The sequence below is a fragment of the Bufo bufo genome, chromosome 5 (genome assembly GCF_905171765.1).
Source record: "Bufo bufo chromosome 5, aBufBuf1.1, whole genome shotgun sequence".
Classification (NCBI taxonomy): domain Eukaryota; kingdom Metazoa; phylum Chordata; class Amphibia; order Anura; family Bufonidae; genus Bufo; species Bufo bufo.
This window is the reverse complement of record NC_053393.1, coordinates 456,998,218-457,013,408: the sequence shown is the minus strand read 5'-3', so window position 1 is coordinate 457,013,408 and position 15,191 is coordinate 456,998,218. Positions and strand designations below refer to the sequence as shown.

Sequence of the window (15,191 nt, the reverse complement as noted above, 5' to 3'; positions counted from 1 at the left end):
ATAGAGAGAGACAGATCGGCTTGTGCTTTGCTTAGCAAATCCTTGCTTTCGCTTAGCGAATAATTGACTTTGCGCCATGGAGATCCGGGGTTTGGCATTCTTGCTTTTCCTCTGGGTCATATGGACGCTATTGGGCATCTGTGCCCTGATTGCCTTGACTGTCATCCCAGGCCATGTAAAATATCCTTACATCAGGTAAGAGGGGACGGGGTGGGATTCCTCTGTAGTATTATTACTGTTATTACTGTATTATCAGTTTATTCCTGGAAAGTTATTACATTATTATTAGTGGATTATTAATAAGCTCCATCTAATAATTGTTAGTATAGAAAACATCACATTTGGGGGTGGGGGAATCTATGAAGACTGAGGTTTCATGCCCCGGCCCTCATCTAATCTGCACTGGAGTGAGATGCACAAGCCTCATAATAAATTAGGAGCATCTCTGACCCCCATGCACAAAAAAAATAATAATTAAAATTGCACCAACTATTTCAGGTGGAAATTTGCCAGTTTGCAGAGGCCCGCCCCCTCCTGCTAAACCCACCTAAACCACACCCACTTTTTGGAAATGGCTTAAGAGTGCAAAAAGCAACTTTTTGTAGAAAATGTCTCTTTCTTAATAATTTTTTAGAGTTGCAATCTCACTGGTTGCTATGAGCAACGGCTCCATAATATCTTCCCCATTGTTGTTTGTCTTCTATTTGTGTCTGGACATTAGATCATATTATGGAGGATGATTACAATGGAAGGAAATAAAGTCTCCTCTGCTATTAGAAGACATGACGCAATCCTGCTGCCGTTTGTGTCCTAATAACACCCAATATTTTGCTTTCTTTCTCAGTGACACGGGACGAATATTCCCCGAATCGGTGGTCTTTACAGTGGTCTTCTTAATATCTGCCCTTTTTGGTAAGTGGATTTAGAGAGACAACATCATGAGGAGATCAGCGGCTCCAGCGCTCAGTGATGACGTTATCTCCCTAATCACTATTCACTGCTGAGCGGCGGCCATCACTGGAGATTATAATAATCACTGAGTCCTTGAGGTTATCACAAGTGTCTATGGACGTTCCCGGCTGATCCCATGTATTGTCTATTTCAGGAGCTGGCAACGCTTCCATCATGTACCGGTTCATGATCATCCGGTCTGAACAATCAGAGAGGCGACATATCATCTGCCAGAGAATCCTCTATGTCGTTGCATGGATGGGCTGCATTGGGACCATTGTGACCGCCATAGTTTCGGTAGGTTTATATACAGAGGTCTCAGGACTAGTAATACAGAGGGGACATCGCTTGAAGTCAAGAGATGTGTATAAATACAATGACGCGCCCTGGTGACTATTCTTATGTATTACTGCCCCTGTATAATTACACCACCTGCGGCCTCTGCTGTTCTGTATTCTCAGATCTTCATGACGTCCATATTGATGACATTTATTCCTCTGCTTTTGTTCTAGATGAGGATCAGTCCTACAGTCCACAGGATCGGCGCAGGACCGGCATTTTTCTTTTGTGCCGTTTACAACCTAGGTCAAGCTGTATGCCTGTACAAGAAATCCTTCAGCAGTCGCCGCCTATGCCACATTAGATTGGCATCAACCTTGGTGCCCATTGTGGGCCTGCTGACCTGTATCCTCTTATAGCTGACTGGTACAGTGCCATGTTGTGTGCTGGATACACTTACACATACGTACTTACCATCATTACTGCCGTTAGTAAATTTGGGTCAAGCTACCCACCCCCTTAAATTGTCAGGTCACGCTCACTCATTGGTGGAGTTAAACTAAGCCCCACCCATTTTTCGGCCCAGGACAACCCAAATTTACAGAGAGATTGTCTCTGAAAATTTGGAAACATTTTGGCAAATTTGGGACTGTTGGCAACTAAGATTATTCGCTTCCTTTGACCCCATTGTAGCACAGATCAGACATCACAGTATAGGAAACACTATAATAATAGAATTAATTCTGTTACTTGTCCTTAACTCGTCCTTCCAGTTTCTGTGTGTATGACCATCGGCTACTTTCAGCTTCTTCCATGTACTGGCCGATGTGAAGAGGTGAGTTCATGCAACTTTTCACCGTCTTGTATAATCTACATCTTTCCCGTGTAACAGTAATATAAAAGCTCCTATCTCACCTCCATCTTACCATCTCACTCCATATAGAGTCCCTGGTGAGTACCGCCAGGCACTAATCCTCTATTCTGTCTTCTGCAGATCTACACCAGGACAGGCATGGTGGCCGAGTGGACTGGATTCCTTGGCCTGATAATACACCAACTACTGAACTATACAGATTTCCAGGTGAGTAGATGTCGTATCAAGGTCTAATGTGCTCCAGAAACATTTCAGAGAAGTAATATATTATATAGAGCTGTTTTATAATTAATGGTCTTTATTCTTTTTTCTCAGCGTTTGTCTTTAACGTTGTCCCGAGAAGGTGTCTCCATTGGCCTGAGAGAAAAGACCCAGGACCCTGAAAACCCCCAATAAGATCCAAGGGGTGGAGCGCCAAGACAACTGAAACCATCATGACATTGCTGGACATGAATCTTCTGGATCAAGAGGCAGATTCCAGGCTTGGTCTCTGTCCTCAATACTGGATGTGACATTTTACCGGACTTTCCTAATACCGGATTTGACATTTACCGGATTTTCTGGATTCAACATCTAGCAGAATTTCCAAATACTGGATGTGACAATTACCCGGACTTTCCATAGCTACCTCATCTCAAATGATGGTTTTTACCCCCTTGCCCAGGGGAAGGGCAGTCCTTCAGCCATGGTTCCCTGGAGGTTTCCTCCACTAGGGGGTTTTTCCTTTCCTGAGTGTTGAAGGATGAGTTGGGGGTTCACCATCATCAGGGGCATTTCAAAACCACTGGCCTGTTAATAAATGAGTCAATACATGAGGTAGCTAACAATGTGTCCGAGCCTCTTTATTGTAGGGAATGTATTGTAACTAATGTTACCCAATAAAGACCGGGGAACTTCATAGGGGTGATCAGTCCAAGCTCTGGAAGGAAAAAGATGAAGGTGCTAATGGCAGGGTTAGATTTCCTTCAAATTTTCTGGGTATAATAAAAGTGATTCATTAAAAGGGCATTCTGTTTGGGATAATTCATCTTTTATCCAGCTATTACTAGGACTTGTGTCCCCTTGTTTGAATGGAGTGTTGGTCGAGCATATGCCCTACAACTCCACCCCAAATCTATGTGATTGTTAGAGATAGTGATGTTGTATTCTGCTACAGAATGAACAGAGTGGTGGTGCGCAGACTCAACCAGTGCTCTTTTCAAATTGGGGGCGTGGATCCCTCATCATTGTGACTGGTTGCGGACCTGGTCTAAGTGGGCAGACTGCCACCAATCTACCAGGTATTTTCTTTCCAGGGGATAAGGGATAACATATTCTAATTGGAATACTCCTTTAAACAATTTGGAAGAAAATGGGTAATATTATTGTTAAGTCATATTTATAAAACCTCTGAAAACAGGGTGTACCTTATAGAGAGGGGGCCCCAGAGCTCAAGTCAAAACGGAGCTTTCTTCTATTGCAGGTTCATGCCACCACTACAGACCCACATCCCTTGAAAGGAAGGTCCAATATTTGCTCACCTTCTGGACTACTGTTATTACATACCACTGTACTAGCTGTGGTAGTATATAGGACTGGACTTCTAATGATGGGATAGTATACAGCAATCGAGAAGAAGTAACAGGGAATAGTAAATATACAACTGGACTGTTAATGAAGGGGGGTAGTGTATACAGGAATACAAGTGTCAGGGAATATATTAACCATTAGGCTACCAATGATAGAAAGGCATACACCACTGGTAATACAAGGAATAGGATAAATACCACTAGATTGCCAGTGACAGGACACAATCTATATCACTGCCAGTAAAGAGGAATAGAATATCGCCCTGCATTACCAAGGACAAAATGAATATACAACTGAAATACCAGTATCAGAGCACAGTATATACCATTAGACCCATGACTGGAGACCAGTATAAACAGGCTTACTAATAACAGAGCAGATCAGAGGCCTGTGGTCTACAGCACCCTGGGACCAAGCAGAGGTTGTAAGTGTGTCGGCATGGGTGGTGTAATGATGTCACCACATTGTCATACGCAGACTCTGTCAGATCGCTCATTAGGGAAATGTGGTGAGTTGAGTAAAAGTTTTAAAACATTTTTTTGTAACATACAGTCTGAAAATGAGTGTGGTGCACTTAGGGGCATTATATCTTTTTAAGGGAGCAATTGGGGGGCAACAAAACATTTTAAGGGGCACTTGAGGCAACATAAATGTTGAAGGGGACACTCAGGGACATGGTTACCTTTTTATTGAGCACTCAGGGGCACTCAGGATGCATCATTACTGTCTAGGGGGGAATAAGAAGCACTGTTACTCTCTAGGGGGCACACAGTAAGCATTTTTACTTTCTAGAAGGCACAAAGAGAGGAGCAAATTATTTGGCTTTATTTCTGCGTAGGGAACTAATAAGATCACAGTTATACTTTTGGATACAAAATATGGCACTTTTACTGTGTTGTACACCATCACCATCTGGGGTACTGGGCATTAGGGTTGTCATTATAACAACATTTTATTCGATTTTGATACCATAAAAAAGTATTGCGATACTCGATACCATGCAAAAAAAATAAAACACCAAAAACGTAGAGTGCATTCCGCATTTTATGGAACATCCGGCCCATAATCGAACAGTCTTGTCCTATTTTTTTGCGGGGGGCCAGGGTGACTAAAAAATGGTGAATGGCGCAGTTTTTTTTTTCTTCTGTTACGCCGTTCACTACATAGAAGATATTTTTTTATATTTTAATAGTTTGGATTTTTCGGATGTGGCGATATGTAATATGTTTATTTATTTATTGTTTATATATTTTATATATAAAATTGGGAAAGAGGGTGATTTATACTTAATATTTTGTTGTTGTGATTTTTAACCTTTTATTTAAAAACTATTTCCCCTCTTAGGTGTTAGAACCTAGGATCTTTTAATCCCTTGTCTTATTAATCCTAATAGAGCTCTTTTAAGGTGAACAGGACTTTACACTGTCCCTGCTGCCCTGAGCTTTGTACACACAGCAGCAGGGAGCTTACCATGGCAGCCAGGGTTTCAGTAGCGTCCTGGCTGCCATGGTAACCAATCGGAGCCCCAGGATTACACTGCTGGGGCTCCAATCGGAACTGCTACTGCACCACCAATAAAGAGGGGGCGAATGGACACTGTGGCCACTGCCACAAATAATTTAATACTGGGGGGGTGCACTGCGCCACCAATGTTTTTAATACTGAGGGGGGCATACTGTGCCACCATTAATACAAATACAGGAGGTGGGTGCCAGCACCCGACCTCTATGACAGGGAGCTGTAATCAGTGGTAGTTAACCCCGCTGATCGCAGCTCCCTGTCATAGAGGTCGGGTGCGGCTATGTGATTCTGCCGCCGGCACCCACCTCCTGTATCTGTATTAAACGTTAATTATCTTCATTGGTGGCACCGTGGCCACAGTCCCTCCCCCCCTCCTCCTCTCCTCTTATTGGTGGCAGCGGGAGCACAGGGGAAGGGAGGGAGAGACTGCTTCCTTCTCCCCTTTGCTGCTGAGGGAACATGGTGCACGCTGAGAGCAGCGCGTGCCATGTTCTGTGATACTAGGCTGCGCAGTATCGGTAAAAAACAAATCCTGGTATCAAATCGATACCGGTACAAAAGTATTGATTGGGTATGGATAATTCTATACCCGATGCAACCCTACTGGGCATCTTCCATTATTATATTTTGGGGCCCAATCTATTTGTCATTTTTTGTGAAGAGTTAATGATAGTTATGATGTCATCTGAGCATAGGGCTGTACAGCACAGGCCCGAGGTTCCTGAGGCTGGGGGCCGTCCTTATAAGGACGAGTGCCCTGACTACAGCCACTGAGGTAATCACACTCAGTTGACTATGCCAAGTAGGGCGAGCATCTAGGGAGAGTTAGGGTCCTCATTAGTAGGCTCCTCCCCAGCATTCCCCCAACAGACTAGGATACTGGGCCTTATTTGCAACTACAGACCCAGTGCGCCCCCTATCTTCTATAGTGCAGGTTTCTACTACACCTAACTGTCTCACTTATTTTATATGACAAAATAAAAGTTATATATTAATTTAAATACATAAAGGCATTCTCAGTTCCGTATATATTCTATAGTTATGATCGGTCACTTCCGAAAATACAGTGTTTGAGGGCACCGCAGTAGACAGAAGGTACTGTAAGTGGGGCAGAAGGGGCAGAAAAAAACCACTGAATTACACAGAATTACCCGCGGCGCAGAGCAGGTAAGTATGTTGGGGCCGATGATCAGGGGAACTGCTGCGGGACCCATACTGATCCCCAAACTGACTGCAGTGGAGGGCAGGGGGGGTGTTTGGTCAGATTACCCCTGGTCTAATGATTTGGTTTTGGCTAAGTCCCAAAGTTTTGGCAATGATCATGGGGTTACTTGTAAAGTGTGACCCTGGTGGTGGCCAGAGAACAAAGGAGAAGAGGCAGCACCAAATGCGCCCCTCTGCGGTGGGGAAAACGGAGCACTGGATGAAGGCTGAGCACCAGGGGGCACAGACCGCTCAGCCCACTGACACCATTAACCTGGCCACGGACGTGGTATCACCTCTTTATCTGTACGCAGTGGGAACTATGTAGCAGTATTTATCTGGGTGCAGTATGACCCTGTCAGTGGGCACTATATAGCAGTAGTTATCTGGGTGCAGTATGACCCTGTCAGTGGGCACTATAAAGCAGTATTTATCTGGGCGCAGTAGGACCCTATCAGTGGGCACTATATAGCAGTAGTTATCTGGGCGCAGTATGACCCTGTCAGTGGGCACTATATAGCAGTATTTATCTGGGCGCAGTATGACCCTGTCAGTGGGCACTATAAAGCAGTATTTATCTGGGCGCAGTAGGACCCTATCAGTGGGCACTATATAGCAGTAGTTATCTGGGCGCAGTATGACCCTGTCAGTGGGCACTATATAGCAGTATTTATCTGGGCGCAGTATGACCCTGTCAGTGGGCACTATATAGCAGTATTTATCTGGGCGCAGTATGGTCCTATCAGTGGGCACTATTTTGGGGCACAATCTATTTGCCTTTTTTTGTGAAGAGTTAATGATAGTTATGATGTCACTTCCGAAAATACGGTGTTTGAGGGCACCGCAGTACAGAGAAGGTACTGTAAGTGGGGCAGAAGGGGCAGAAACCCCCCCCCCCCCACAGAATAACAGGAATCAGCTAAATGGGAGGTTTGCATAGGATGGAAAAGGTAGGTTAGATGCTGGAAAAGTGAGGAGCCAAAGAGGTCTCCGGCGAAAACAAGTCACGGCTTGAAGAAGTCATCAAGGAGGTCACTACATTTACAATGACACTGTAGTAAAAGAACCGCCTGCTAACAAAGACCCAGCAGGTGAGGACAAAAGGATGGAGAATGTTAAAGTTGCCATTCTTGCCAAGACATCCTGATCAATCCTTATTAATAAACCCCATCCAAGCAGCACAAAGAGATGTACCGGTTTTTTCGCCCCATAAGACGCACTTTTTCCTCCCCAAAAATGGGAGGAAAATGCCCCTGCGCCTTTTGGGGCGAATGCTGACAGTTTTAACATCGATGGATGCGATGTACGGAGCGGGGGCCGGGGGAGGGACTGGGAGGAGGAGCTGGGGGCCGGCAATAGCGGTGGGGCGGTGCGGTCACTGTACTATAGCCCCGCCCCACCGCTCCGGTATTCTAATATAAAATGTATTATTGAATTAAAAGTTATTAAACATGCCCCCCTCACTCCTAATAGTACCGTATATCCTAATTTCTTCTGTATAATGCCGGCAGGCAGGCCGGGCGGGCGGCAGCGTAACTCCCTGATGTCACGTTCTTGCACCGCCTCCTTTATGAATGAAGCAGGCGGCGCAGGCAAGTGACGTCAGTGAGGGACGCGCCGGCCGCCCGGCCTGCCTGCCGGCATTATACAGAAGCAATTAGGATATACGGTACTCTATTAGGAGTGAGGGGGGCATGTTTAATAACTTTTAATTCAATAATATATTTTATATTTGTATACTGGGGGGGGCGGCGGCGGGGGGGGGGGGCACTCAGAATCTGTGGATGGCACAGTTAAGGGGTGGGGGTCTGTGGATGGCTTTGTTATGGGCTGGGGGGGGTCTGTGGATGGCACTGTTATGGGGTGGGGGGTCTGTGGTTGGCACATATATTTTTTTTAATAGTATCTTTTTATTAATTAATTTAGCAAAAAGCATAACAAACACATCAAATACAGACAATCATCAATTAAGTCCAGTACAAATCAAATACATGGGATCAATCATAACAGTTCCTCATGACCCAAGTTTGGGATAGAAGAAAAAGATATCACTTTCAGGATTAACAGTACCCAACATATCAATCCTAAGGAAGATTAAAAGTACTGCACACACACACATTCACACACGCCTTCATTGGTCAGAACAGTCTTTCAGTCATCTATGGTACTAGAGTCTGGGCTCCAATCCAGGGGTCCCATATCTTCATGAAGCGATCAGGGGTCCCTCTTCTCTCATACACAAACTTGTATAATTCAAGATCAGCATTAACTAGATGTACCCATTGTTGCACAGTAGGATTCTTAGGAGGTTTCCAGTTGAGAAGGATAGTTTTCCTAGCATAATATAAGAGTATTCTATACAGCTTCCTGCCAAATTTGGTTGGAACAATCTCGTTGGCTACTCCCAACAGACTAGTGAGTTCAGTACAGACGTTAGGAAAGCCTAGTTTGTCATTAAAATATTTATGGATCTCTTCCCAGAAGCCATGAATAATCGGACACTGCCAAACCATGTGTATAAGACAACCGTTTTCATGTCCACATCTTGTACAATGAGGGTTCGGCAATTTACCCATTTTAAATAGCCTCACAGGAGTATAATAAATCCTATGAAGCCATTTAACTTGAATCAACTGATCCCTAGCACTTACCACTGTAGATCTCCATGTACAGCTAGATTCTTTAACATGAACATCTTCCAAACCTTCAATGTCCCTTTTCCACCTAACAAATGCCCTGTCTAGGGGGGAGTCCTGCAACGCCATCAACGAGGCATACAGGGTCGACACTGGTTTGACCAACGGAACCCTCCTAATCGCTGCCTCAACTGTACCACACTCCAGTTTTAAAGGTTCTCTACCAAACTGAGCCTGACAGGCATGCCTGAGTTGAAGATATCTATACAAACAACGCTGGGGCAAATTAAATTCCTGTTTCAAACTATTGAAGGTTCTAAATAGGCCCTTATCATATAGTTGGGTAAGGTAGCGCAACCCCCTCTGAGGCCAAAATTCAAACTCCAGTAATGAGAACAGCTCCGGAAGCACTCTGTTTCTCCACAAAGGCAAATATGGCGACCAAGTAATATCATTCTCATCAGGGTTACATTTCTGACCCTATTTGACCCACATCTGTACTGCAGCAGCCATCGATTGGGTGTAGTGTATTGTAGACCTAGCCCCCCTCCTATATGCCAAGTTCGTAAGTGCCTCATAGGACCCCAATAAAGCTGCCTCCAACACTACCGCGGGGTTACCTGAGTCAGCCCGTACCCACCACGCCACATAGCTCAGCTGCACCGCTACATAGTACATGTACAGGTTTGGCAAGGCAAGACCCCCCCGCAGGTAAGACGCCTGGAGGGTGGATCTCGCTATTCTGGGAGAAGACTTATTCCATAGAAAGAGAGCGATTATTCTATCCACAGTAGCAAAATGTCTCTTGGGGAGTAACACTGGGGCAGCCCTATATAAGTATAGCAATTTTGGGAGAAGAATCATTTTTACCACATTGATACGCCCAATCAGAGTTAAAGGAAGGTTTTCCCAAGCCTCTAGCTTTCGAGTAATGGATTGCATTGTAGGAGCAACATTCAAATCATAAAATTTTGCCACTTCTTTATGAACAATAATCCCCAAATATGTAAATTGCTCCACAATCTGAAGCTTATTGTTCATCGAAATGCGAGCTGGGTCAACATCATCAACCAGACATAGACTAGACTTAGCCCAGTTCACACGGAGACCCGAGAAACCCCCAAATTGATCAACAACACCTAAAAGGGTATCCAAGGATTTCCCTGAATCTGCTAGGTAAACCAGCATGTCATCAGCATATAATGAAAGCTTTTCTGATATTCCAGCTATTTCCCAGCCTTCTATACCTGAGTTAGAGGATATGAGTATCGACAAAGTTTCCATAATTAATGCAAATAACAGGAGGGAGAGAGGGCAGCCCTATCTAGTGCCTCTACCCAAGGGGAAGGAGTCCGATGTGTACCCATTCACCCTGACTCTCGCCGAAGGGGATCTATAAAGCATTTGTAACCAGCACAAAAATTTCTCCGGAAAGCCCATTTGAGTCAGCACTGCCCACATAAATTCCCATTCTACTGAATCAAATGCTTTTTCATTGTCTAAGGACGCAAGAGCCCTCATACCTCTGTTATCATGTTTGACCTGAAGATTAGTGAACAATCGCCTTAAATTAATATCTGTGGTTTTCCCTGGCATAAAACCCGATTGATCTACCCCAACCAAGGAGAGAATTACCCCTCGCAATCTTAACGCCAGTACCTTCGCAAAGATTTTGACGTCAAGATTCAGAAGTGAGATAGGTCGATAAGAGCTACACTGGTCAGATGGTTTCCCCGACTTGTGAATCACTACTATCGTTGCCTCCAGAAAGGACGGTGGCAACGAACCACTTTCCAGTGCATACCTCAACAGCTTCCCAAATCTACTAACCAGGTCTTTAGAAAACCGCTTATACCATTCAGCAGGAAATCCATCGGGTCCCGGGGTTTTCTTGGTTGCTAAGGAACTAATGGCCGTTTCAATCTCCAGGTCAGATATGTCTGCCGCCAGGGCTCCCCTGTCATCTCTGTCCAAAGAAGGAATATTAATACCTGCTAAGAAATTGACAATTTCCTCCGAAGTACATGTGATCTTGGGGGCATACAATGTCTCATAATAGGAGGCAAACTGTTGGCAGACATCTCTGGGCTCCCTCAATAAGAGCCCCTGATCATTCAGAATTCCCGCCACCACCGTTTGTTGAGTCTCAGATCTAGTCAAGTACGCCAAGGCCCTGCCACACTTATCACCATCTGAAAAAATAGTTTGCCTCTGATTTAAAAGTTTCTTCTCAGTATATTCAGTTAAATGCAAAGTAAACCTACGCTGCGCCTCAAGCCACAAAGTCTGTTTCTCAGGGCACGGATCTAGTATATATAACCTCTCCTTATCAGCTAGTTCCGTCTCTAGTTTTATCCGTTTGATATTCAGTTCCTTTCTATGAGTTGCAATAGCAGCAATCAATGCCCCTCATTACTGACTTGAAAGCATCCCATTCTACCAGAGGATTCGTAGACCCTTCATTTTCTGCCCAGTAATTCCCCAATGTATCTAGACTCTCGCTCACCACAGGTAATACCTCGAGCCACATAGGGTTTAACCGCCACTGCTTATCAGTCGAAGCCAGCGGCTGTGACAGTTTAAGAAGGAGGGGGGCATGATCTGAAACTCCTCTCGGTAGATAATCACTAGACTTGATATAGGGGGATAAATCTCTGCTGACAAAAGCCAGATCTATACGAGAGAGTAAGCCAGTAGAAGCTGAATAGCAAGAGAATTGCGCATCTGTGGGGTGGAAATAGCGCCACGTCTCTACTAAATCATAAGTATTAGCCCAATGTGATAGGACATTGTTGTGTGAGGCCTGGGCATCCCTTCTGTCCCGTATAGGATCTAAAGTGGCATTATAGTCACCCATAATAATATAAGGTATTGCTGGAAATCCTGCTATTTTAGCTGTAATTAAGTCTAGGACCTCTCTGTGGAATGGCGGAGGAACATATAGTCCCACAAATAGGTACTGCAGGCCTCTGACACAAGCATATAAAATCACATACCTACCATAAGGGTCTAGCTGCACAAATAGTATTTGAAACGGAAGACTTTTAGCAATTAAAATAGACACGCCTCTAGCGTGGTTTGAGTAAACCGCATTATAACTGGAGCCTATCCATGGGCGCCGCAAAGCTAGTACTTTCTGGCCCTGCAGGTGCGTTTCTTGCAATAACATTATGTCAGGGTTATACCTCTTCAGATAATTGAACACTAAAGACCGTTTAATCTTATCATTCAGACCCTGAACATTCCACGAAAGTAGCTTAATTACCGCCATTTATTCTTCCAAAGATAACATCTCCATAGGTTCCGACCAATGAAGCCACATTCACGCACAACTACAATCCACATAAAAGAACCCCTCAACAGAGAAACTCTCTTCAAGCCACCCGCTCCCAACCTCCCTAACCCACCCTGCCCAAACCTTCCTAACATGGTTGAGCCTGATACCCCAAACTAGCAACTCCTGGGTACAATAACCTACCCTAACTCATTAGAACATATATACCATATAGGTACGTTGGTGATAGGAAGCAAGTATATACGTCTACCCACAACAGTGCATAGTCATACAGGGTGTTGCCACCCAGCATACCAATATGGGGTTAAACATCTGATCAATAGACAAAGTCAAAGAACAGGGATTCTAACAGGAGTAATAATGGTGCATTTAAACCAGATACTCCCCCCCTCCCCCAACCATCTTGTCAGCAAAACAATTTAACAATTATTATTTGCTCCAGCTGCCAACACTATAGTATAAACCATCAGCGGTGAGGCCTTGCATTTAGATTTCTCTCAATCCATTCAGTAGCCTCTTCAGGAGTAGTAAAAAAACTGACTGTTTCACCATCCTGCACCCTCAAGCGAGAAGGGTAGATCATGGCATATTTCACATTTTTGTCCCTCAGCCGCGCTCGGACCTCAGTAAACTGCTTCCTTTTCTTCTGGACCTCTGCAGTAAAGTCCGGGTAAAAGGACAAACGGACATTCTCATAGCTGACATTCCCCTTCTGTCGAGCAGCTAGCAAAATAGCGTCTCTGTCCCTGTAGTTCAGGATCTTCATGATGAAAGGTCTAGCAGGGGATCCCGGCGGTAAGGGCCTGGTTGGAATCCGATGTGCCCTTTCTATAACAAAGCAACTGGAAAGTGAGATGGGATGTAACTACAGTTGAGCGAACACCTGGATGTTCGGGTTCGAGAAGTTCGGCCGAACTTCCCGGAAATGTTCGGGTTCGGGATCCGAACCCGACCCGAACTTCGTCCCGAACCCGAACCCGAACCCCATTGAAGTCAATGGGGACCCGAACTTTTCGGCACTAAAAAGGCTGTAAAACAGCCCAGGAAAGAGCTAGAGGGCTGCAAAAGGCAGCAACATGTAGGTAAATCCCCTGCAAACAAATGTGGATAGGGAAATGAATTTAAAAAAAAAATTATAAAAAAAATTAACCAATATCAATTGGACAGAGGTCCCATAGCAGAGAATCGGCCTTCACGTCAGCAGAGAATCAGTCTCTTCATGCCATAGCAGAGAATCTGGCTTCATGTCAGCAGAGAATCAGTCTTCATGTCATAGCAGAGAATCAGGCTTCACGTCACCCACCACTGGAACAGGCCACTGTCACATATTTAGGCCCAGGCACCCAGGCAGAGGAGAGAGGTCCCGTAACAGAGATTCAGGCTTCATGTCAGCAGAGAATCAGTCTTCATGTCATAGCAGAGAATCAGGCTTCACGTCACCCACCACTGGAAGAGGCCACTGTCACATATTTAGGCCCCGGCACCCAGACAGAGGAGAGAGGTCCCGTAACAGACATTCAGGCTTCATGTCAGCACAGAATCAGTCTTCATGTCATAGCAGAGAATCAGGCTTCACGTCACCCACCACAGGAACAGGCCACTGTCACATATTTAGGCCCCGGCACCCAGACAGAGGAGAGAGGTCCCGTAACAGAGATTCAGGCTTCATGTCAGCACAGAATCAGTCTTCATGTCATAGCAGAGAATCAGACTTCACGTCACCCACGACTGGAACAGGCCACTATCACATATTTAGGCCCAGCCACCCAGGCAGAGGAGGGAGGTCCCATAACAGAGATTCAGGCTTCATGTCAGCACAGAATCAGTCTTCATGTCATAGCAGAGAATCAGGCTCCACGTCACCCACCACAGGAACAGGCCACTGTTACATATTTAGGCCCAGGCACCCAGACAGAGGAGAGAGGTCCCGTAACAGAGATTCAGGCTTCATGTCAGCACAGAATCAGTCTTCATGTCATAGCAGAGAATCAGGCTTCACGTCACCCACCACAGGAACAGGCCACTGTCACATATTTAGGCCCCGGCACCCAGACAGAGGAGAGAGGTCCCGTAACAGAGATTCAGGCTTCATGTCAGCACAGAAACAGTCTTCATGTCATAGCAGAGAATCAGGCTTCACGTCACCCACCACAGGAACAGGCCACTGTCACATATTTAGGCCCCGGCACCCAGACAGAGGAGAGAGGTCCCGTAACAGAGATTCAGGCTTCATGTCAGCACAGAATCAGTCTTCATGTCATAGCAGAGAATCAGGCTTCACGTCACCCACGACTGGAACAGGCCACTGTCACATATTTAGGCCCAGGCACCCAGGCAGAGGAGAGAGGTCCCATAACAGAGATTCAGGCTACATGTCAGCACAGAATCAGTCTTCATGTCATAGCAGAGAATCAGGCTTCACGTTACCCACCACAGGAACAGGCCACTGTCACATATTTAGGCCCCGGCACCCAGACAGAGGAGAGAGGTCCCGTAACAGAGATTCAGGTTTCATGTCAGCACAGAATCAGTCTTCATGTCATAGCAGAGAATCAGGCTTCACGTCACCCACCACAGGAACAGGCCACTGTCACATATTTAGGCCCCGGCACCCAGACAGAGGAGAGAGGTCCCGTAACAGAGATTCAGGCTTCATGTCAGCACAGAATCAGTCTTCATGTCATAGCAGAGAATCAGGCTTCACGTCACCCACCACAGGAACAGGCCACTGTCACATATTTAGGCCCCGGCACCCAGACAGAGGAGAGAGGTCCCGTAACAGAGATTCAGGCTTCATGTCAGCACAGAATCAGTCTTCATGTCATAGAAGAGAATCAGGCTTCACGTCACCCACCACTGGAAC

General features: G+C 45.4%; 1 protein-coding gene across 1 annotated transcript; it reads left to right on the top strand.

Moving 5' to 3' along the window:
• The first annotated feature begins 782 nt into the window (after positions 1-782).
• On the top strand, positions 783-2,185 carry LOC121002571 (DNA damage-regulated autophagy modulator protein 1-like). The gene is made up of 5 exons (XM_040434014.1): positions 783-912; positions 1,106-1,248; positions 1,464-1,635; positions 2,004-2,065; positions 2,174-2,185. Exons 1-5 carry the CDS (start codon positions 783-785, stop codon positions 2,183-2,185), a joined length of 519 nt encoding a protein of 172 aa, XP_040289948.1.
• Positions 2,186-15,191: the final 13,006 nt, after the last annotated feature.

Bases quoted from the DNA above. Each gene is read 5' to 3' on its own strand.
- LOC121002571 (XM_040434014.1), top strand. From the start codon at position 783: ATGACGCAATCCTGCTGCCGTTTGTGTCCTAATAACACCCAATATTTT. The intron at 913-1,105 runs GTAAGTGGATTT...TGTCTATTTCAG, and splicing joins CTTAATATCTGCCCTTTTTG to GAGCTGGCAACGCTTCCATC. The intron at 1,249-1,463 runs GTAGGTTTATAT...CTTTTGTTCTAG, and splicing joins TTGTGACCGCCATAGTTTCG to ATGAGGATCAGTCCTACAGT.